At 39.5% G+C, this 25,416-nt stretch overlaps 1 protein-coding gene across 3 annotated transcripts in view; it reads left to right on the top strand.

Annotated features, from left to right (window-relative positions):
- The window catches only part of Rsu1 (Ras suppressor protein 1), a 188,722-nt gene that overhangs the window by 34,858 nt on the left and 128,448 nt on the right, over positions 1-25,416 (top strand). For all 3 annotated transcript variants that reach the window (XM_063237872.1, XM_003462766.5, XM_063237873.1), the window contains exons 4-7: positions 8,399-8,519; positions 12,984-13,102; positions 14,748-14,830; positions 15,102-15,216. In XM_063237872.1, the coding sequence (XP_063093942.1) occupies positions 8,399-8,519; positions 12,984-13,102; positions 14,748-14,830; positions 15,102-15,216 (438 nt within the window). The remainder of the gene's footprint in view (positions 1-8,398; positions 8,520-12,983; positions 13,103-14,747; positions 14,831-15,101; positions 15,217-25,416) is intronic.

Here is a 25,416-nt window from a genome sequence, read left to right as displayed (position 1 = left end):
AGTGTAACTGTACCAGCCAGGGAACTTTTAGTGCTCAGAGGATGAGCCCTTCCGTGGCTTGATCTTCCACATTCAAACAGAAAAAGAGCAGGGAGGATTGCTAAGGCTAGAAGGCAGAGCGGGGGAGCTGAAGGAGACTCCTCAAAGCCACTGGGTGGGCTGAACGGATTGCTGTGTCTCAGCAGCTTTCCCTGCGCCCTTCCTTCCCTCCTCATCCACTTCCTCTGCTCCCCAGCTTCTCAGCATATGGCCAGACAGGAGAGAGGCAGCCTGTGCAGGAAGTCTTGGTTGTAAAGAAGCTGGAAACTGTTGGCAAGGCATGCTTTGTGAGTGTACGTGTGGGAAAAGTTGACTTCTTTCCTGCCTGCCTCTTAATGTTAATAATTAAGCATTAATATATATATATATGTATCTACATATATATGCTGTTAATTATACCTAGGAATGCACATGATCATACATGCACATTAAAGAAGCTAAACAGCTCTTTTTCTAACACAGAGCTTGCTTTCTGCATTGATTCATTGAAGTTTTCTGTGTTCTGCTCTTTCCGGTTGATCTTCTCGGCATCTGGAACTTCTCAGGCATCCCTCCTAGTGGAGTCTGTGTTCTTCTCTTACCTTTGCTGGGTGTCACTTCCTTCCCAGACTGTTGGAGGCTGTGTCCTTTTCTCTCATTTCTTCTCCTGCCCGGCCCCCAGATCAGGCTGTTTATTGAGGGGTTGCTGTGCTGTTTATTGAGAGGTCTGAGAGCAGAGTGCATTTCTGCCTCTGTTTGGGCTTTGCAAGTCCTCCTGGACTGCAGCCCGGTTCCTTGGTCCTCTCTGAGAACTTACTGCAAGACGCAGATGGAAACTCAGTTTTGTATCCTCACAGGAGAAGAAATTCATGCTTGTCGGTGTTGGGGAGATTTATTTGGTTATGTAAATATACTTTTGTGGTTCAGGGACTTGTTTTCCATGTTTGGATTTCTATTTTGAAATTGGTCTTATTGCTTGTTTGTACATTTTTTCTCTAATTTTTATGTAATTGATTATTCTCACTGCTGCTGAAAGAGTGGGGCTGGTTTTTTTTTTTTCCTCACAGTAATTAAGTCAGGGATATTTTTGGCTCCTAAAATGACTTACGCAGCGGAATCCTAAAGAGGATAATCCATGTAACGATACAATAAGTATGTACTTCCGGCTGTGGGTACTCAGTAAATACTTGTTGATTAACCAGAAGTAACATTACCATTGTCATTTGTAAATCTAATAATATTTAGTGGATATTGGCCTTTATTGAAGTGGATATTAAGATATTTTGCCACTTTATTTTTACCTTGAGGAACATGTAGAACCTTCTAAATGAGACTTTGCTTCAGTGTTTCATAAACTTTATGTTTTTAAATAACCTGTAACTACTGTAATTCACTGCTTTAATAGGTGCTTTGGGGGAAACCCCATAAAATCTCTGAAGCAGTTATCATTAGTATACTTTTGAACTTAAAACTGGTATAGTAATACATAATTAGTTCATAATCTACCGTGTGTTTTTGACCAAAAAACAAAGGTAATTAATCACTATAGGTACAAATGACCTTTTTTTGCATATAAAACTGAAGAACATAATTATGTATATGCAACAGGAAAGATCATCCTTTACATGGAATCATTAAGATGGCTTTGAGAGTGTGATTTAATTCGCTGAAGGAATTGATGTTTATGTAATTAGTGTAGACATTACCTCTGTGGTGTGGAAACCACCGTTTCCTAGCTATGGTAATGAAAGCTTACCAGGCTTGTGCATTTTACTTTGCCCAGGATGCCCCAAGTCACATTTTGTGTTGTTTCTGGTCAATTTGGCCTCATCACACCTTGTTCTATTTGGGCCAATGAAGACAGTTGTAATCCAGTGTCCTATTCCTCAAACATTGGGTAAAGAGATGTTTCTGTTCATCATTTTCTCTTAAATGGTTGTTTCCCCAAACCATATGTATAGTGAGCAGTCTCACTCATTATCTTGTATTCTCAAGTTTTTAGTAGTATTTCTAGCAAATAAATTTTGTATGACTTAAGCTAACTTCATATCCTTTACCATCTTTTATCCTTTGTTGTTGTTGTTTAAAAAAAAGCAATAGCAGAAGCATGTAGTTTTGCCAAAGTAAAACCAGACATTTTCATTTGCTATGGCAGCAGACAAAAATCTCTTGTTTTTTACTATAAACATGCCAGGCCTCTAGAAGCAGTTCTGTGTGCTCTGTTTTGCTGTGGTTAGGGACTGTTCTGCCCGGGGATAGGTAGCACTTATGAGTTCTGGAAATGGGCACAGAGTGTTTCACCATCACAGAACCAGGGTGTGTCCTGGGCATGCATAAAGCTGCTCCCAGCTTCCCCTCTCCCTGTCCACCGGTAATGCATGCTGCATCACTGACTTCCTTTACGGGCACCAAAGGCTGGCTTGTGACTTGCTTGTTCAAAGAAATATGAAGGCTGAGTCCCTGCTTTCGTACCCTTGCCCAGTCCCAGCTCAGGAATCACCAGACCTCAAGACAGCTCCTGGTTCTTGTGCACGAATAGATAAGTGTAGCTCTCACCACTCAGAAGTTTGGTGGAGGAGGGAGGGAGAGGTCAACTCCGGATTTCATGCCTGTGCTTCTGACGGAAACCCACATGGTTCTTCTCAGCTTCTGGCTTCCTGGCATCGTGGGTGTTAATGTGGTGCGTGGTCTATTACTGCCCTTCTATAGCAGCAGAGTGCTCACCATATGGCTGTAAAGACCAATGCCTGACCTTCTGACCCTGCCGTGGGCTGCACCCAGGCGAGCTCCTGGCCGTATGTTTTGCATGGCGCCTGCTGTTCCCAGAGCCTGTCGCTCTTCACAGTTTCTTTGCCTCAGGGTCCAAGATGCTTTTGCTCAGAAAAAGCCCTGATCCACAGCCCTTAGGCCAGCCGGCCTATACCGTACCCATCATGTTAAGGTTAGGCCTCAGTGTTTCGGAGGACAGAAGTATAGCAGGTGGTGTATGAACTGGCTGCTGAAGGGATTTCAGCTGGTGGATTAGGGAATGTAAGGATTTTCTCCCCTTGAACAATTTCCCCATGCAGTCTGTGTGAGAAGGCAGAAGTTGGCTCGATGTGGTGGGATTGTGGACCCAAGTTGGGTTAACCATCTAGCATGTCTTGGTTTTTCCTATCAATCCCTAGGCTCAAAAGGAATCTTAACTTGGGTAAGATTGCTATTATACTGTTGTGCAGAGATAGGAAAATATATGTATATATCGATCTTTACGTCACCAATGAATTAGAAGTTCTCTGCACCTAAATAGAGTTCTCAGATCAGTAGCACCTGCATCCCTGGGAACTTGGGGAAATGCAGATTCTTGGCCCTCACCCCAATGGAATCAGAAACTCATGGGTGCTCCCCTGTGTTTTAGGAAACCCTGTGATAATTCTGATGTGCTCTATAGTTTGAATCCACTATAAAACATTTTACAGTGAGGGCTGGGGATATAGCTTAGCGGGGTATGTGCCTGCCTGGCAAGCATAAGGTCATGAATTCAGTCCCTGGTACTAAGACAAACAATATTTTTTTTTTTGTCTTTTTTCGTTTTTTATCGGTACCAGGGATCGAACTCACGACTTCCTGCTTGCAAGGCAGGAACTTATGCCGCTGAGCTAAATCCCCAGCCCCGACAAACAATATTTTACAGGGATGAAAATGCCCAATACAGGAACAATCAGCCATGAGTGGCTATTGTGACCATAAAATGCAATTATTAATTTTATTTAATATTAATTTTGATTTAAGCAGCCACACAATTAGTGGGTGCCCTTTGAACAGCCCAGCTCCCGAACTTATTCTATGTGTTATTACATGGACACGTTCCTAAAATGCTCCAAAATAAATTATTAGTTGTAGAATTACTAATTAGGTGTCACAAGACTCCCAGAGTGAAAATTCCCTCACTCTAACTAGTTTATTTTCATTATTTTGTTTCTCCTTTTGCAGGACAGGAGTTTATGAGCTGCCAGTTAGCTGAGGAAGGCGGAGTTTGGCCCAACACGTGAGATACATGCATCTCTGGAATAATGTTTAAGTTCTTTCATTTAAGCAGATTTGAAGAATGAGAGGACTGGGGCAGCAGTCCAGTTAGTCTGAATAGTTTAAAATCTTAGAAGACACCGCGACTCCATTCTCTGGGCATAGATTCCTGGGGCCGTGCCTTTTCCAAAGACTACAGTGGAAGCCTTGGGCTTAGAGGGACCCAGAAAGTTGTGTGATGTTATGGTTGGGGCAGAATATTGTGTGTCGGAGCCATGGAAGCCTGAGCATTGTTAGGATCGCTCTCCCAAATTTAGTAGCTGAAGTCTCAAAACTAAAAACTGTCATTGGTGAGAGAGAAAATGAATCTAAATTTGTCAGAAGCAAAAGTTCTACATGACTGAGCTTCCTAATTGGGGACCCTATTGTATTATTTAAATCCATTATCATTGATTTTCATAATCCATCTCTTTGTCTCAAAAATGTTGAAAACAGTTACAAGAGTGTTTAGAAATGGCCATTCTCCAGCCCTCTCATTTCACACTTGAGACCTGGGAGGCCCAGAGAGGTTGTGTATTGAAATAGGGCACACAGAGCAAGGACATGGCTGCTTCTGTACACCCAGCTCTGCACTGCCTCTGTGCCGTGTGGATTCTGCTGGGGGTCACAGCTCGGGAGACAGACAGAGTGAAAGAACAGGAGCATCTTAGTGGCATAGCGTGAAATACACAGATACTAACTGCCTAGCTGTACTTGAAAATGCTTCCTGCTTTTGTATCTTGTGGATACCTTGAAACATTTTAGTAGAGAACTTTGGTGAGATATTGCTAACCACCTTTTCATACTAGCTAAAATTATTTATGCTATGTATGTTGTATAAGATATAATCATTGCATAGTTTGTATTGTTAACTTTTCAAGTGGATAGTGTGATAACTCGGACCCCGGTATAAAATCCAAGAAAGCAAGAAATTAAAATTTGGGAAGCAAAGGCTTTATTAGGTAAAATCCAGGCCTGGTGACGAGTCTCCGGGAGCCAATTTGGAGACTGCACACCTCACAGCTAAAAGTCAGGATTTTTTATCTTGTAAATCCACAAACAGCTGCTGGTCACACAATGTAAGGAGGGGGATGGGGGTGTGACACACTACAAAGCAGAAATGGCAATTGCAAGTCTCCCTGCATACTAGCAAGTTTAGATAAGAAGAAATCTTGTTTTCCTTAGCAAAGAATAGAAAAGTCTAACAGCAATTAACAACCTTAGTTACCTTACTTTAGCACCACAACTGTTCTATTTGTAGTGGGTAACAATGGTTAACATATCAATTAGGTAAGATTTTACAATTCTTTACAGAGGAGAGCATTGATTAACATATCGATCCTTTGCCCAGAGGGAAATGAAAACACACATTTACAGTAAGGCCAAGTTACAGGTATTACTGTGATACAAACGAAGCTATTTTTGTGAAGAATGTACAATCTAATACAATCTAATGCAATTAACACAACTTGTGACGGGCTACCGGGTCTTTTTGGGTAGAGAAGACCCGGGTTGTCAGGAGCTATTACCTCAGGCCTTTGTTTTATGGCCTTTAGGAAGTTAAAACTTAACCTAGTTAGATTTGAAGGGAGAAGGGGAGGGGAAGCAGCAGGTGGGCTTATACCTTAGAACAGACCTTAGGATAGCTAGGGGGGCTTAGGTTATAACAGATAGTTTGTTGAAATTAGCTTGTTTTCCAAGTACTAGGTCCATTTTGGATTTGACTGTGCCAAAGTTCTTTTGTAACTTTCTGCCTTTAAATAGTACAACTCTCTCACTTTGTCCCCAAAGCATTGCTACACATCAGGAGGATGATGCTGTGCACATAATAAACATTTGCTAAATATTGGTTGAAAGAATGAATGGATTGCAGCCTGACAGGTCTGACCGTTAACCTCTTTTGATATTGACTGAGGCTGGGGAAAAAAAAAATCTGTACTTTAGGGAAAATATTAGCTATGTGATTCTTTTTTTTCCCCCTGCCTCTAGCTTGAATGAAGTCTTACACACAAAAAATTCACATGCACATCAAAAGACGGGAGAGGATTGGTAAATTGAATGTGGGGTTATTGTTTGTGTCCACAGAACAAAGTCCTAAATCACATTTAGCATAATTTGTGGTTTTAAATTGGACTGATTTGGAAGGAGAGTGAAATAATCTCTCATCCTGTCACGAGGGCGATACCTTTAGACTAGCATTTAATTGCATTGGCAGAGTAACTTTGGGGTAGCGGCAGTAATTCTGGCTGCATTATTCTTGGTTTGTGGCTAAATTAAGATCATTATTTTCTCCTGGTTTCACTAACTTCCTTTATTGCTCTTCAAACTAATCGGATCACTGTGGGGAGAGTAGGTTTGCCGGCAGCTGGAGGGTGAACAAAAGTCTCCTGGTAGCTGCACTTCACAGAATAGGGAAGAACTGGGGAAAGTGACACACAGTGACAGAGGAGGGACAGGGTCATGATACCATTCATTTAAAAGTGTGCTGTCGTCTCTGCACCCAAAATACGCTTTTGCAGCCACTTTATACAGGTCAGGTTCATATACATTAGTGTTAATATGCAGGAATAATTCTGGAAGTATTTCTCAGCTGCCTCCATGATTCCATGAAGACCACTTATTTCCAGCCACTTCAGGAACCAATTCAAAGCTCAGTTAGTGGACCGCTGTCCCTTGTCTCTGAGTCTTGGTCCAGATTGATTTCTAGTTCTTGTGGTCACTCCTCCCACTGATGGCATTTCCTTTAGCTTGTACTAAGCCTTCCTTCTCTCGAAAAGAGATCAGTCATCAATGTCTCTACATTTCTTAGCCCTGAAAATGATTACCCAGAACTGTAAGGAACAGTGCACTCCTCCTCCTTTCATTGTTCCCCCAGGAGTTATCAGCTGGTGTCCTTGAGTGGCTGCCTCCTTAATTATGTTAAATATGTTTGGAATTTGACACACACCTGGGTAGTAGGTCCAAGCATAGGTGCTCCTGGTTGAGTTGAGGCTGGAGCAGCGGGCAGGCAGGATGGCTTTCCCAGAAGGAGGGAGCCGGTGGCTGCCAGGAGATGTAATCCACATTCTTTTGCTGGACTCAAGGCCCATGTCAGTTATGATGTTGATGTTGTATATGATGTTGATACTCATGTTTACGTGAAGCATGGGCAAGGTCATTGCCCAGGCAGATGTTTGTAGTAAGATTGAGTAATACTTCTGTTCCTTATTATCTTTGGGTGGTTGGTTCCAGGAGCCCCTACGATAACAAAATCCAAGGATGCTAAATGCCTCATGTAAAATAGCACAGTATTTGCTTATAACCAGTGTACATCCTCCAAATAACTTTAAATCACTTCTAAATGGCTTATAAGACCTACTACAATGTAAATGCTATACAAATAGCTGTTATATTGCATTGCTTAAGGACTGATGACAAAAGAAAAAGTCTGTACATGTGGTTGATTCCACAGACATTGAAGACTGACTATATTTTTGAGATAACAATGCCTTTGGCTTTTAATTTTGTATTTACAGATATAGACTACAGGGAAGACAGATTCTTACAGGCCCCAAGTGGTTGTTTTGCAACTTTGATCTGCATAGTGCTATTCATAGCATGCTACTCAGTTTGGCTTTTTGTATTTCTATGTAATAACAGTATATTGATCTGTTGTTAATCTGGTATAACCTCTGTCTCTCTCTCTCTCTCTCTCTCTCTCTCTCTCTCTCTCTCTCTCTTTCTCTGTGTGTGTGTGTGTGTGTGTGTGTGTGTGTGTGTATTGATCAAAGTACATTACTCCAGAGGCCCAAATCAGAAACTAGGCAGGTTGAATATTTTATCATTTAAGATTGAACTTAAATTGTGATTTAATACCATTAAAGAGGATAGCTCTTCTGATAATTGGACTGCTTAAAAGGCTTCCACTTGGGACCATCACACAGGAAAGGATTTGGATTTGCCATCTGTCTTCTAGTGGAGAGACAAGAGAACCAAAAGGAAGAAAACAGTTGCATTTATTAGATATAAGACACTTAAAAGTGTATGCATTTTGTAATAATCATTTATAGTCAGTTTATGGTGCAGAGATCCCTTGTCCTTTCTGCCTCCTCCCTTACTATTCATCTGGTACAAACCATGACAAATGTTTTGATCTGATTGTACAAGAAGAAACAGTTCTGCTGTGACTTGATGGTGAAGTTCCACCTGAGAACCTAGGAAAGAATGAAAACTGCATATGAATTCTAGGGTCACATTGGAATAACTGCTTCATCGGAAAGAAAAACAAAATGTGTTGCTGGTGTTCCTGGCTGGGAGAGAGGCTCCTTGATTCACATCCTGCATTTTGTCTCTATAGCTGTGCCGCCAAATGTAGCAGAGCTGAAGAACTTGGAAGTGCTTAACTTTTTTAATAACCAGATTGAAGAACTGCCCACACAGATCAGCAGCCTTCAGAAACTCAAACACCTGAACCTTGGGTGAGTATTGAGGTGCAGAAAGGGTACAGAAGGGGAGTGAAGTGTGGGTAGGAAGACCTTTCATGTTACTGCGTAGAAATGCGTTTCCAACTTCTTTTTATGTTTTAGGTTTTTAAAAAAGTTTTATTGTTTTAATATATCCTTTCAATGGCCTATATTAGTGCATATCTATTTGAGGGCTAATTGAGAAGCTAACTGTTGGCGCAATAAGGGAGGTTTTTTTTTTTAGTGTACTTTCTTTCCAATAAAATTTTTATTTCTGTGATGTTGACCAAGAAGAGACTGATTTGATTGCATAGCAGTAGCTGTTCAAGCAAGTTATAATATGGTTGATAATTTTTTCTCCCCTCTGTATTAAGTAGAAATATTTTACAACATGTCTTCCTTCCAAGGAGAGCAAGGTACCATTCTCTCATGCCATTTCATTAATTTCTTGCAATTCTCCTGAGTGGTCAGGAGATGATAATCCTATGTCTTGATGCAGAGGTGAACAGAGGAATGTTGATTCAGCTGAAATGGCAGAACCAAGAAACAGTGAATAATAACAAGGCTTTCTACTCCTGGATTGCTCTGCAGTTCTGAGTCCTCACAGCAGCAGCCGACCCCCTCCACATTTGTGACACAGGGAGTGGAAGGCATTAGTGCTTCTGTTACTCAGAGAGGAGGCCAAGTCTTTTCCAAGGGTTAAGGGACCAGCTTCTTACTTACCTGAGGTTGGGGGCAGAAGGCAGGGGAAATCTCATTAGTGCGGGCTGGTCCCTTCTGCGTCACACTGCATAGGTGCCAGCAGAACTGTGGCTTCCTAGCTCTGCCTGCATTGTCACAACTATTAGGTGAAACTGCTCATTCATGCTTCATTCTTTGTGCAGACTAATATATTCATTAGATTATAGCCACTAAATACTCTGGTTTCATCAGTGATTTACATGGAGTGGCCATAGAAACTGGCCAGGAATTTATTCGTTTAATAGGAAGCAAGCACGGCAAAAAATCTCACCCATGAAATCCTTGTTACTTTATCCTTTCCACAGGAGTTTGGGTAGACATTCGTAGTTTGAAGCCTACTGTGGGTAAGAGACCATCTTTGTAAGACCCATGACTATTCTTTTTCTAGCATGTGAGGGATAGTGGAGTTTAAAAGGAGAAACCTCACTTTATAAGTGCTGAATGATTCTTTCCTCTGCATATTTAGAAACTATATCTGGCAAAGCAGAAAAGAAAGGAGCTTACTTTTATTGAAGATTATTAAGTCTCAGTGCTTAATTGGTGTGTAAGTAAGAAACTAAAACTAGATATAAGGATATATTTGTACTGTTAATTTGTTCATTTATTAAATGAGTTACATACAGTTCCATCCTTTGGAACATAGCCTGGTACATGGGAAACAGGGCATAGTGTTAGTGTTACTATTGTTATTATCATTGTTTTATTTAGTTTTTTCTTTAAGTGCCTGGTTTGTGTCAGGAATCTTGCTTGTCTTAGGGGTTAAAGATGAAAGTCATGTTCTGGGCTGGGGTTGGAGTTAGGGAGGAGGGCCTGCTGTGACTCAGTGGTGACACTACAGAAGGGTCCCAAACAGACTAGGGCTGATGGGACCCAAGTGGGACAAGAGGTGGAGCATGCTTGGTGTACCCTTCAGGTCCTCAGAGAGTTCACACAGCACTAGACACCCAACTTAACACATGAGAAGTAATTCCTCAGACTTGGAAGTAGAAGAAAAGCATCTCAGGTTGGGATGAGCTGTTACGTACCCAAAATCTCAAAAGTCTGCATGTCCAGGAAGTGTATTTCAACTTTATTAATAATTCTGAGTACAAGGTCTGAGGCAAGGAGCGGTCAGGTGAGAGCAAGACTAGACAGGCAGTTGTGAACGTCTGCTGCTCATTTAATGAGTGCTTATGATATTCTAAACTGGATACCAGTTACGGGTACCAACTGTTCAGCCCCAGTGGAGCACCATGACAGGGAAATCAGCGGCAAAAAAAATAGATGACAGAGACTCAGAAGGCTAGTGAAGGGCCTTATGAGCTACAAAAAGGAGCTTTGGTTTTATCTTACTGTTCATTGAGGAAGTTGCATCGTGGAGTAGTGGGTATGAGCTGAGGTCAGACTTTTTTTTATGAAAGATCAGAGAAGAGAAGTTTGAAAAAAACTAGACTAGAGGTGGGCAGGCCAGCAAGAATGCAAATTTACTACCTCAGGTGAATGAGTGGAGGCATGGGAGAGATTTTAGTTGCAAATACACAGAAGGAAAAGTTGGCAGCACAACAATGGATGGGGTGGGGCGATACCTGGATTTCTGTTTTTGGTAGCTAAAATGGAAACGTAAATGGAGATCAGCTTGAAAAAAAGATAAGGAGCCTTGATTTTGTTCACTGAGGTTTGACATACCTTTGGACACAGTGATAAACTTCCCTTTTTCATTTGTTGTGTCATGATTTCCTCTTTGTCCTCTTGGCCTCTTTGTTCTTGTTTGTATTTTTTGGCGCTTGGAGCTTTATTGATTGTATAATGCTTTCAGTATTTAATGACACAGTTACATCAGCAGGGTTGTCAAAGTTTGAAGAAAAGTTTTACTTCTTTGGGAAGGAAATTAAGATAGGTTTCAGTAAAGGATAGTCAGTCTTCACATGGCACAAAGAATTAAGCACAGACAGTAGTGCCAGGTTAAGGCAGATTGTCGAAAGGACTATTTAGGAATCATTGTCCAGAATAAAAACATACACTGAGGAGACTACAGAGCCAGAATGGTTACGTCATGTGGACCGCTGCCCAGAAGACACACTAAACCAAAATTTGCTTTTAAGTTTATATAGTGTTTGCTGTTTATTCTGATGATCACAAAACTTGAAAGTATTTTGGCCACCTGCTTAAATAAAAGAACATTTTGTTGTGTTCTTAGTTCTTCAAACATGTTTCATCTTACAGAGTTATTTTCTAAGAAATGCAAAACCATGCAGGTGCTGCATTGCTACAGTAATAATTTCTGGGATAACTTCACTATGGGTCAGCATTCCCAGGGATCCTGCAATAACTCTCAGCCTGGTTTGTTGCTAGCACTTATCTCATGAATGCCTAGTAGTTAGTGAATCAAGTAGGGTACTTGACAGAATGCTTCACAAATAGTGAATTGATAGAAATTCTGGATCGTCGTTGTCATTGCAGTAAATAGTCATGCAGGTTATTTTGCCTGTGAAAGCCTACCTGAGGGAGAGAAATCCACTTTACTCTTTTGGTCTGTTCTGCTGTCAGTTGTGTCTTATGAGGCCTGATGGTAGGGGTGGACAGGATTGCATCCATTATAAGAAAGATCAATGACTAGTTATTTTTAGTGTCATGGTCTCTCCTATCTTTCAGTATTTGCTAACTTAAAGGTTGTTTTAAAATTGGCTTTTAAGCATGTTTAGAAGAAACTGTGTTAAGGAAAGTAAGAGTCTTGAAGAGGTTAAAAGATGGTAATAGAAAAAAAAATTATCCTTAGGTTTCATTGAATACACATACACATATATACATATATGCATGCATATCCAAAATTTTACCGTCTTAGTACACAATTCAGATTCAGTAGTGGTACAGTATTTTCACATTATTGTGCAGCCAGTCTCCAAAAATTTTTCTTCTTGCAAATCTGAGACTCTGTAACGATTAAACAGCTATTCCCCCAAACCCCCTGGCAACCACCATTGTAGTCAGTGATAATTTTAAATTTTATAGTTGTACAATACAAAGTTAAATGTTCTCCCTTGCATTGGAAGGATAAGTGAAATAAAGTACATCAAAAAGTTGTAAAACAACTACTAAATATGCGTTTTTGAGATGTTCATTGCAGAGCTCACTGGGAAGTTTTTCTCTACATAGACAAATATTTTGTGATAGTTTCAGTTTTTATACGAAACAATAATCGAACTTTGCCACCAGAGAAAATGACAACTAAGAAGTTTTCGAATGTTTTACAGATACATAGATTTTCTGAATAAAATTTTAGGTTGAATAAGACATACATTTTATAATCTCACTTATATGTGGACTGTTTGAAAAGCCAAACTTGGAGAAGCAGAGCAGATAGGTGGTCACCAGAGGCCTAGTAAGTGGGGAGAATGTGGATGTGTTTGTCAAAGGGCATAGAATTTCATGCAGACACAAAGTATATGTTATATTTGGGAACTGCTAAGAGAATAGCTTTTTAAAATATTCTTACCACACATACATGTTAGCAAAAGGATGACAGTGCTTGTTAGATTTCTCGATTTGGTTATTCCACATTGTGTTTATCTACCAGTGCATCATTTGTGCAGTACTATTAGTATATAGTATTTGTCAATTACATTGCATTTAAAAAGCATAAAGTAAACATAGAATCATGGCACTTTTTAAGGCATTCAGCCTGCCAGAGAAGTAATGTAAGTGGTCAGTATTCTGTGTATGTGCCTTGTGTGTGATAACTCACAGCTTTCTTCCCCACAGCATGAACAGGCTGAACACGCTGCCCCGTGGGTTTGGCTCTCTCCCAGCTCTTGAAGTCCTGGACTTGACTTACAACAACTTGAATGAAAATTCTCTTCCTGGAAATTTCTTCTATCTTAGTAAGAAACTTTTAATCTATAAATCTTCTTAGCATGGTACTTTTCATTCTAAGAATGAAATTTATTTGCGAGGGCCCAAACTCTTAAGAGAAATTATTAGACGTATATATTTTTTTCTTCATGGATTATCTTTTAATAGTTCTTCGTAGCTCAGCAGTATTTATATTTGATGTATAGTTACCTGACACTACTGGGTGGAAGTGGACTTAGCAATGTCATATTAACTTTCCAAGAGAGATTTTTGAACTGAATGAGATCAAGTCTCACATTTAGTTAAGAAACTTGATTTTCTTTTTAAGAGCGTGTGCCCACAAGAGTACTCCCATGTTGCTATTAAATCTTTGTAAGGTACTTGCTCAAAGATACTCTAGACAATTACTTACAAAAATACCCATTAATAAACTGCTACGTGAATTTTTAAATTTCTAGCCAGGATTCCTGTTTTATCTTTGGAAAACCACTTTATTGAAGTAATCTGTTTTGCCTACTGTACAAACATTAAGAAATTGTTAGTCATAAATGGACATACTTGATCCTTTACATGTAAATAAATGTCTTGTGCAGGAACTCCTAAAAATTGGGAAACATTGATTCTCTAGGAATTCATTACTAAATATTTCAATTTAGGAAAAGGTTGCATGCCTTTGACATCTATGACATCTAGAAAATTCTCAATTTTCTGAGCTAGTCTAATTAGCTAGTTTCATTTTTTAACCCATATACTTCACCTTTCAAGACTTTCTCAGCCACGTGAAACGAATTCTGAAATATTTCCTTTCTTAGGTATATGGAAAAAAATGTTTTTTGTCACACGTATTAATATGCAGTTCTGTTGAATTTTAAAACATTAAATACCTATAAACAAATCAGGAAAAATCATACATCTTAGTATACAGTACTGCCTTTTTTGGTTGAGGCTGAAAGGTGCTTTAGGATTAAAATGTGTTTATTAGTTTGGGATCATATTATTATTGTGTAATAATGTGAGCAAAATGGTGCTGAGATTCTGTTCAATTCAGGCTGTATTTTTTTGAACTCTATGCCGTGTTTAATTGTCTGTGTCTTCATATATTTTTGTCATTTGAGGCCATAGAAGCAAGTAATAATAAATAGTCTGATTATGGAAATGATGAACTATGATTCTGGCTCCCATTACCAGAAAGTCATTCATTCACTCACTCCCTTATTTATTCTGAGCATCGTTATGTTACATATGAAAGTTCTATAGTGGCATAATCCTATTTCTGTGCAAGAGCCCTTTTGCTCTCTGTACAGATGCAAGTGACAGTGGTTCTCTTCCTTTTACGTTGGATGCAAATGGAGTAACAAGCGTGAATTGGAAGTCATAGAGAAAAATAGCTGTCCTTATGGAAATGCATTGAAATATGAGGAAAACTGCTGCCCATGCCCACTGTTGTTAATTGTGTCAGTCCTCTTGGATATAGATGTTTTCCTGGACACACCAGCCACACAATCAGCCAGTAAATCTAAGTTTGACCTGCTTGTTATTATAGTGAGCCTAGGTATGTCACAGGCTTTTCACCAAGCCAGGGTTATTAATCAAAGCTGACTCCTGCGTATTGATCAGACCTCAAATGGTTGGGTTCCATGCCACCCTGTTTATATATTGCTGTTTAATTTGCAGCCACCCTGCGTGCACTCTATCTAAGTGACAACGATTTTGAAATCCTGCCGCCAGATATTGGGAAGCTCACAAAGTTGCAGATAGTAAGTAATTTATCTAAATTTCTAGAAAATCAATTCACTTCTGCAGCCCTTGTAAGAGTAGAATCAAGTCAATTTGAGTAGGAGTAAGGTTTGTTTTGCGGGAATGAACCACCACTCCTGGTACTGTTTCTTGTTTAGCCATAGTCACTTGTAAGTAAATTGAAAGAATTGAGCCATAGAAAAAGAAAGGGCATGGTAGTGTGTGAGAGTTTCTGTTGAGCACCTCTTTATGAGAAATTGTTTTGACAACTGCTTGTTTGCTTATATTTAGCTCAGCCTGAGGGATAACGACCTGATCTCGCTGCCTAAGGAAATTGGGGAACTGACCCAGCTCAAGGAACTCCACATTCAGGGGAACCGCCTGACTGTTCTGCCCCCAGAACTAGGTAAGGCTGCTGATGAATGATCTTGGTTCTTGGGTTAATTAATAACAATTATCTAAATGCAGTAATGCTGAACAGCCTCTCTCTTCCTCTTGGCAAACTTTCTCTACCCAGGGACCCACTTGTGATCGTTTTCAGCCCATTTGTCATTGATCAGAGTTCAGTGCTTGGATTTGGTCTGGCCCAGTGCTGTGCCCTGCAGCTGTAGTATCTGGTGTCTGAGAGCCACTGATGTAAGGTTCCCCTGAATGTGGAGTCCAGCTCCCTGCGTGGCATGGGTCCAGCTCCCCGCCTGGTGTGGCAGGAAGTACATAGTGTTGGGAATAATGGCCTTATTTAGGGCCCTCATTTAGTAGCTGGGTGGGCTTTCCAGGTTTTGATTGGGTGATTAATAACTTTTACTGAAGCCTCACTCTTAGATTGTAAGGGCCTGAATCCCCCCCCAAAAGAAACCTTATCAAGTACATAAAATATTTGTTACAGCTACTTGAAAATGGCTTTTCTAGTCACAAATTCGGTTGTCTGTGAGTCCTATATCCAGTAAGAATTGTTAAATGTATTTTCACTGTGAATCCTGAGGTCCTGTTCCTAGCAGCTTAGGGGCGGTTCTCTGCTTGGTCATTTTTGTGACCCAGAGTGGGCAGCTCATCAGGGGCTCTGTTACTGAGGCAGTGATGCCCTTCCACAAAAGGCCTCAGAATTTACTTCCCTTTCCTTGTGTCAGCTGTCTCCCTCCTCTTGTTTCTTTGATCCTTGCAGACACATTTTTGCCAACTGATTATTTGCTTTTCTGGACTGGGATATCATAATTTTAAAAACTTGCATTTAACTTGCTTTTGAACTTCCTCAAGAAAATAGTTTCTCAGGTGGCATTACAGCGTAGAATGTCCGTACCATGACAACAGGACCTTTTTATGTTCGTCCCCAGCTGTACTCTCAGTGCTTACCTTGTGCCTGGTGGGTAATATGTGCTCAAGGAAAGTTCACTGAATGAGTCATGAAATGAGGACCTGGGATTGCATGGTGTGTGGAAAGCTACAAGCAGTTTAACTTCTGTCTAGAGGTCTGCTGTCCCATATAGATGCTACTAGTTGTGTTCCACATGCTCTGTAGCAGGGGAAGTGAGAGGTTACCAAGTCAGAAACTGGGAACTGCAGACAGAGGATGTTCCTACCAGCCTGGAGTTCTGGAAATTAATTGCCTAAAGAGAAAATGGTTACTGATTTTGTTGAACAAATGTAAATTTCCACTTTTCCCATCTCCTTTAGCTCTTTGGTTGGGATTAGGAGGCCAGAGAACTCTATTATGATTTTAAGGTCTAAAGAGTAACTAATTCAGCATTGTCTCTTTCATGAGTTTCAAGCAATTGTGTCTTGCTTTGGGAGGAACAAAATATAGAATCTAGAAAAACTTCCTATCAAATTTTTAAGGCACAAACTTCTTGTCAAAGGGAATGCTATTTGCAATAATTATTTACCAAAGATGTCATCATCAGTGATTTCAGGGAGTCCTTGCAGAATGTGAATACCTGCTCCCTCCCCAACCTGTTGAGTCAGAGCTTTGTGTGAGATGAATTCTTGGATAATTTAATGAAGCTAACTTAATGCCTCTGCTGTGTGTGCTTGGTTAGTATCATTGGAAGGAACAGAAAAATAAATACAAGGTTTGCTGCTATTTTATTTCATTTTTCAACATTTGAAACAAAGCAGGATATTAAAGATTTACTTTACTAGATGGTAATTTGTTAGAAAAATGTCTAATTGAACACACCCATGGTTATTTATATATTTTTAATTCTTTTGTTGCTTTTTTTATCGAAATACTCTCTATAGTCATATTTGTCCAACATCTTTTAAGTTGTCCAGTTGCAAACTGTATATATTTTATTTAGAAGTAGAATTGCAAGTAAAGTCTTTAGTGACTTTATTTTTACTAGTCATACCTAAAAACTCAAAACATTTGCCTGGTGGGTTTTTTCCTACTTGGAAGCAAAAACTTACTTGTAAATACATGACAGTTTCTGTTACAAACCTAAACTCATCATGAAGACAGTGTATTGTCTATTTTTGAACAGTGGTTGTTTTGAAAGTCTAAAATAAGCCAGGCATGGTGGTGCATGACTGTAATATCAGTGCTCAGGAAGCTGAAGCAGGAAGATTGCTGTGAGTTCAAAGCCAACCTGAACTACACAGTCAAGCCCTGTCTCAAAAAACCAAGAAAAAGGAATTAAATCCAGGATAATGTAATAGTAGTGTAGTAATAGCTAGTATTAAGACTTCCTATGTCAAAAAGTACCTATGTCTGAAAAGTACCTTCCCCACAGCAGCTCCTACAACTCTTGAGAATAGTAAACAAACTTTTCAGAGGGAAGGAAACTGAGGCTTAGAGAGGATCGGTCATGTATCTATCAGAACACACTATTGAGTCATGGAGGCAAAATCTGAAGCTGGTACTCTCCTCATCTAGACCCACATCCCTGACCATAGTAGTGGTCTCCTTCCCATCTGCACGCCAGTAAAAAATTCCCAGAAATGCAGTCTCCAAGTTTCAGCAAAAGATGGAAACTGTTACATCCCGGGGTGGCAGCATCAGGAGAGTGGAGATAGTGTGGTCAATTATACAGCAGGATCTGTTGTGTGTGAGCGAGCCTGGAACAGGGCTTTGAAATGCAGCTGAGGTGGCCTCCAACAGTGAGTTTCTCTTCCGCTGGTCCATCCCGAACCCATAGTATTGTCCATGGTTCTTGCCTCCCAGTATACATGCACCCCAGAGGGGACATGAGCAGGAAGATGCCCTGGCATCTTATTTTCTTTGCCCCTACTGCATCCACTGGCTGCCACTTTGCTCCTGGGTGTGCTTTCAAGTGTGGATATTGATGCTATCCCTCTAGTGCTGTTATTTTTTACGTATCTAAATCATCAAGGTAGATGCTCCTAAGGTTTCTGTGAAATACCCTTTCCAAATAAAACTAGCATTTTTTAGCTTGAAGCCTTGTTGAGGAGAGTTTCAGCCCAGCAGAGGATTCCGGATGAGTTCTGACTTGTGAGATCTGACATGGTGCAGATGCACAGCCAAAGTCTGGGAGTTTAAATACGTGATCCCTTCACTTTACATTTATTACGCATCCATGTGCAAGACACTTACACCATAATGTCTGGTTCTAAACAGAAAAGCACTTGTTTTCATATTAGCCCATGTAGCTATGGAGTATCAGCTCTCTGTCATCCATTCGTTTGTTCATTCATTCAGACATTTATGAAGTTGCCACCTTGGACCAGGTCTTGACTCCAAGACAGTTGCCTTTATAATAAAGTAAAGTGCATTTACTTAGCAATTATTTATTGACCTCCTGCTTCAAGTATTTTCTAGGGATTATGAGAGAGAGACCGCATTATAAAGCTGATGTTCTAGGATGTGGGCCATGAGAGAGAAAAAGAAAAACCGCTCACATGGTATTTAGTGACCTTGGAAAAGTTTAACTATGAAAGGAAGTGCCAAGCGGAGGGAAAAATGACCTGGGGCACCCTCCCTCACCTGGTGATCCCACTTAGCAAATGCCTCCAGGAAGGACGGAGCCCTCCAGGCAGAGGGAGAAGCAAGGGCAAAGGTCCTGAGGCGGCTCAGGTGTGAGGCACAGCAGGCACACACCGAGGTGAAGAGAGGAGCTGGGAGAGAAGAGCTTAGAAGGAGAACGGGAAGGGAATTACTGAGGCATTATTAGGACGCTGGCTTTTACTGTGTCAGGACTTTGTTTTACAGTTAATTTTGTTGGTGCCTTTAGTTATACCTGATAATAACATTTGTCATAGGCATTGTTTACTTTTAATGCTGTAGCTTGCTGCTACTTTTTTCCCCATTCCGCCCCTCCCTTCCATCTCTCTGGCCTTCCTTTTTTACAAAAGCTTCATTTCCATTTTTTCTTGTATTCTTTTTTTTTTCTTTTCCTTTCCCTTGCTACCCTTTGTGGTTCCCCTTCTCATTTGAATATTTTCTTGCCGTTTCACAATATCTGTTATACAGATCTGTTTACACAATATCTGTTTGGTCCTTATTTATGCTTTCAGGGTCTCACACCAGGGAAACAATGTGATATTTAAACATGTATGTCCAATTAATTTCACTTAAAAGTATGCTCTTAAAGTGTATCCATTTTCCTAGAAATGTCTCAACTTTGTAGTTTTTGTGACAGAGTAGTACTCCATTGCATAAAAAACACCCATATCTTCTTTAACTATTCCTCATTCTTTTGGGCTGTTTCCAAGATTTAGCAATTTAAAACTGTGCTGCTATATACGTGAGTGGGCATATAGTGCTGTGGTATGATGCTTTTAATAATTTCAGGAAGATACTAACAAGGGGAATAGCTGAATCAAATGGAACCTCTAGGGTATCTTTTTGAGGAATTTCATACTGATTTCCACAATGGTTTTACCAGTCTACACCCCCAACAGCAGAGAAGGTTCCTTTTTCCTCACAGCCCTCCCAGCGTTTGTTATTGGTTGATTTGTTGATTATAGCCATTCTTTCTGGAGTGAGATGGAATATTGGCATTGTTTGAATTTGTTTTTCTCCAATGGTCTGAGATGTTGAACATTTTTCATTTATTTTTCATTTCTGCTGGATCATCTGAGAGGTGTGTGTTCATCTCAGATGCTCATTTTTGGACTGGGGCTTAGGGTCTGAGTTTTGGAGTTCTTTATATATTCTAGATAGGAGTCTTTTGTCTGAGAAACAGCTAGCAAATGTTTTTCCCCACTCAGTGGTTTCTGTTGCTATACAGAAGCTTTTTAATAAAATGAGATCCTAGTTGTTGCTTCTTTGTGATAGTTCCTATGTGATCGGGGTTTTCTTCATAAAGTCTTTGCCTACAATGTCTTCAAGAGTTCTGCATAGTCTGTCTTCCAGCAGATTTAGTATTTCTGTTTTAATATTTAAATCTTTGATTTTAATTTTAGTTTAGTGCATAGTGAAAGACATGGATCTAGTTTTAATCTGTAGCATGTGGAAAGCTAGTTTTGCAAGCACCATTTATTAATGAAGCTTGCTTTATTCCAGTGAAGTTGTTTGGTTCCTTTGGCAAAGATAAGATGGCTGATTATGTTTGGAGTTGTTTCTGTGTCTTTTAATCTGGTCCATTGATCCTTAGGTTATTATTATTATTTTTTTGCAGTACCATGCTATTTTTATCATAGTAGCTTTGTGGTAGACTTGCTTTTGGTATTCTAGATCTCTTCTCATTCCTGATGAATTTTAGAAATGTTTTCTCTAATTCTATGAAGTATGCTATTGGTATTTTGATTGGGAATGTGTTAAATCTGTATAACAATTTTGGAAGGATAGCTGTTTTCACTATATTCATCTTCCTACCCAAGAACAAGGGACATTTTTCCATTTTCTGATTTTTTTTTTGGTCTCCTTTTCAGACTACTGTAGTTTTCAATGTAAAGTTCTTTTACTACTTTTGTTAGACTGATTCTTAGGTATTTCATTTTTTAAGTGCTGCTGTGAAAGGTGTGATTTCCCTAATTTCTTTCTCAGTAAGTTTATTATTTGAGTTTTGACTTTGTATCGTGTGATGCCACTGGGTTTGCTTATTAAATTTAGAAGTCTTTTTGGCTGAGTTGAGTCCTCTGTGTAGAATGTCATGTCATCTGTAAATAATTATTTAAACTTCTTCCTTTTGTGTCATTATTGCTTTTACTTTTTTCTCTTGTCTAGTTATGCTGGCTAATGTTTCCAAAACTATTTTGAATAAGAGCAATGACTGGAAATTTTTGTTTAGTTCCTGATTTTAGAGTGAAAGCTTCCAGTTTTTGTCCATTTAGTATGACGTTTTTCTGTTAATTTGACAAAAGCCATTTATGACAAAGTAAGATAAAGATGATCTATTTCAGTTTTCTGTAGGGCTTTTATTATTAATGGGTATTAGATTGTATCAAGTACTTTTTCTGCATCTGTTGAGATGATCATATGAATTTTGTCCTTAGCTCTGTTAATATATTTATTTGCTTATTTTAAACCACCCCTGTTGGCCATGGTGTATAATCTTCATAATGATTTTTTTTCTTTTTTTTTTAATTTTATTTAAGGAGAAAAGAAAAAAAAAGCAGGGAAAGGGTACAAGTTATACAGATTTACAGAAAAAAAATGAACAGTAGGAAATCACTAGTTAATGGATTACATATTGTCATCTTAGAAATAATTGTTCAAGTCACAAAATTAAAGCTTGTAAAGTGGACATTCCATCAATGATACTGTAAACAGTTCTGTTCATTGATCCAATAAAACTCTGTGATATCATTTTCTATCTTATACACTTAAATATACATGCAGTTATATAGTTTGGAGCACTTTCTTTTCCTCTCTTTTGTACCATGACTATTACACATTTCGGGTTTCATTGCTCCCACGGTTCTTATTACTTTTTTGGAAGAGAGTAAAACCAAATGTGACATAACAGAACAGAATCGGTCAAGTCAAAAGGGTGGACATAACAGATAATGTAAAAACATAATACGAGGTGATCAACAATGGTTACCATAATGCCTCCCGCTATCTCTAATAGAATTGCCTATATCGTTAGTTATAATACAATTGAACAAAACAGTAAAGAATAAAACCGACAAAACCAAAACATTGGAGACATTGTAGGTCTTCAAAAATAGATAAAAGTCAACAAGAATGGGCGTCATAATGAATCTCATTATCTTCACAGCTGATGCCTAAACTTTTGAACCTGATACTATCCAGCAAAACAGAATAGGGGAACATCAGTTAAAAACCAGATGGTGAGAGTAATACAGGGCTTTAAATCAAGGTAATGAAAAGTCAAAGTGGGTTACTATAATATATCCTGCTATTTTTTTTCCTTTAATTAAAAGGATAAAGATAAAAAAGTAAATAATGGAGTGGAGATTGAGATAAAAGAGGGCATAACAACGAAACAGCGCAGATCAAAACATAACCATTTAAGCAGAATAGTGTTTCACCACCAGATAATCCTAACCTAAAAGTAGTTACCATATTGTCTCTTTCTTTGAAATCCTTGAGTACAACTTTGTATACTGTAGCATTAAATATATCAAAACAATGTAAAACCATTCAAGAGAATGACAGCATTACAGAGTATTTAAAATTGACTAACAGAAAATGAACAATGGTTTCTGTATAATCTCCTTGTCTTTAAAAGGTTTTTGCTTATACTATCGTACATAATAAAATCCAATAAGATACAGCCTAATTAGACCATTGGAGACAGAAGGACAAAAGCTAGATGAGACTTCAAAACAAAATGATACTAAATCAGTATTACCTATTAAGATGTCATTTTCTCCAAAATAGCTGTTCCTATCATCCAATCTTCTCTGCCTCATTTCTGTTGAGCTCTTTTTCTGTCAGTAGCTGTCAGTTTGTCTTCTTCATTTTGTTCTCTGCTCCATTCGTTGTGGCCTCTCTGCCATTATTTCTGGATTCTTTGTATTTTTCTTTTTTTAGAATATCCTGCAATACTCTCTGTAGAGTTGAATTGGTGGTTGCAGATTCCCCCAGTTCCTCTTTATCCTGGAAGCACCTTGTTTTTCCATCAATTTCCAGGGACAGTTGTGCAGGATATCTCAATCTTGGCTGGAGATTATTATCTTTCAAAGCTTGAATTATTTCCCCCCACGCTCCTCGTGATTTGATGGTTTGTGCAGAGAAATCTGCTGTAATTCTGATGGGTGTTCCCTTGTAAGTGGTCTGTTTCTTGTCTCTGACAGCTTTTAATATTCTGTTCTTGTATTGAATTTCTGGAATTTTTATTATTATATGCCTGGGTGTTGCTCTGTTTGGGTTGTAGGTAGCTGGGGTCCTGTATGCCTCATACATCTGAGTATCTTTACCTTTTGCTAAATTAGGAAAATTCTCCTGGATTATTTCTGTGAGTAGCTTTTGTAGTTCACTTGTTTGTGTCCCTACTTCTTCTTTTATGTTCTTAATCCTTAAGTTATGGATACTCTTATCATCTTCTTGTCTTTGTATTATTGCTGTTTGTTTCTTTGTTATTTTTAAGAAGTTTTTCATTTCATTCTCCCATATTACAAGTCTGCCCTCCAGTTCAGATAGTCTGTCCTTAGTTTCTTTCAAGCTGTTATGCTAGTCTTCGATAGACTTCTTAGTATCTTGGTAGTCCCTTTGAACCTGCTTCACGTATTCTATGCTTTCTCTGTTTTCTCCATCAAACAATTCTCCCCTTTTTTTCTGTTCTTCCATTCCATCACCTGTTTTTTCTTGGGTGGTACTTAGCCTTTCTCTAACTATTTTGCATACTTCTAGCTTCAGGTCGTTGATAACTTCATTCCTGAATTGGTCTATGAGGCTCTCTATATGGCGCCTTATGTGTATTGGTGCGGTGTCTGCTATTGCCTGTTTCTCAGAATTGGGGGCCGAGGAGCCTTTCTTGTTGCTGCCTCTTCCCATGCTGCCTCTTCTTCTCTGTTCCTTATATATGCAAGCTTATATAAGAGGCCCAGCTTCTCTCCCAGTCAGCCACAGCCTGATCGAATTGCGCCAGTTAGGTGTTCCCGCTCTACGCTGCGCACCAGGGAGGTACGGACCAGGCAGCCTGCGCATCTCCCCTCCCGGCCACCGTCAGGCTCTGGGATCTGGGTTGGGACAGCCTACCAGGTCCGCCAGCAGCGTCATGCAGGCCAGGCACTTTTCACCAATCCCGCCCGAGAGGGGGATGTGTGGCTGGAGTTGCCACCGCGCCCTGCTCCCGCAGGACTGCTGGGGCCCAGAAAGTCCTCTGCTGGAGTCAAACTGTGGTAGAGTGTCAGTTTCTCTCACTCACCTCACCACAAGTCAGTGCACGCCTCCCTGCCGTTCGCAGATTGCCGTTCTCAGAGCTTCTGCGCGTCTCTCTCCTTGCCGAGCCACTGTAGAGGCAGCCAGCGGCCGCGCGGCGGGAAACCCAAATCGCGGCTTACAATGGCGCGGGGTCCAGCCTCCACACCGAGGCTTTTCTGTTCCTGTTTTAGCACCAGGACTGCATTCCAAGTTGGTTTCTCTCAGCCCAGTTCGTTCCTGAGTCAGCAGAGCATATCTCCACCTGCTTATGTCTCCTTAGTCCGCACCATCCCTGGCTTCTGAGCCGAGTCTTTCAGAGAGCCTCCGGTAGTTGCTGTTACCTGTCCGCCATGTTCTCCCGGAAGTATTCATAATGATTTTTGCTGCTGTCTGTTTTTCTAGTATCTTATTGAGGATTTTTACATCTATGTTTATTAGAGAGATTGGCCTGTAATTCTCTTTGTTGGTTGAATTCTTCTCTGATTTTGGTATCAGGATAATGCCAGGTTCCAAAAATGCCTTTGGGAGTATTGCTTCCCTTTCAATTTCATTAAAGAGTTTAAGGAGTAGTGCCATTAGATCTTCTCTAAATTACTTGTAGAATTCAGCAGTGAATCCATTGGGATCTTAGCTTTCTAGGTTTTTAATTACATCTTTAATTTCCTTGACTGATACTGGGCTATGTAGAATTTTTATATCTTTTTGATTCAGCTTTGGTAATTTATATGTATCTAGGAATCTGTCCATTTCTTTTATGTTTTCCAACTTATTAGAATACAGTTTCTCAAAGTAGATACAGATTATCTTCTAGATTTCTGCAATATCTGCTGTGATTTCATCCTTTTCATTCCTCACTGCATGGATTTGAGTGTTTTTTTTCCTTTTCTTTTTTCTGTTTTTGATAAGCTTCACTAAGGGTTTGTCAGTTTTATTTAATCTTTCAAAGAACCAACCCTTTGATTCAGTGATTTTCTCTTTTGTTTTCTTAGTCTCCAATTGCATCAATTTCTTCTTTGATCTTTATAATTTCCTCCCTTGTATAAGCTTTGGGCTTTGACTTGTTCTTCTTTTTCTAAAAGTTTGAAGTTGACCTTTTTTCCAGAATTTTGAGGTTGCTTCTTTGAACTTGTTCTATTTTTCTGATTTTTTTTTCCATTCCAAGAATTCAGCTGAAGACCTTGTGCTTGCCAGGCAGGTACTGAGCTATATCCCAAGCCATCGCTCTGTTTTTTTGACACAAGATTTCACTGATACAAATTTCCTTCATAGAATTGCTTCATTGCTTCCTATAATTTTTGATATATTTTATTGGTAATGTCATGAAATTGTCTAATTTTTTCTTTAGTTTCATCTATGACCTTGGTTGTTCAGGAGGGT

This window comes from Cavia porcellus, unplaced genomic scaffold, assembly GCF_034190915.1.
Source record: "Cavia porcellus strain 051 isolate PalLab524CR breed Dunkin Hartley unplaced genomic scaffold, mCavPor4.1 scaffold_27, whole genome shotgun sequence".
Lineage (NCBI taxonomy): Eukaryota > Metazoa > Chordata > Mammalia > Rodentia > Caviidae > Cavia > Cavia porcellus.
Note: the sequence above shows the minus strand (reverse complement) of the source record. Positions and strands in the feature narration are given on the sequence as shown.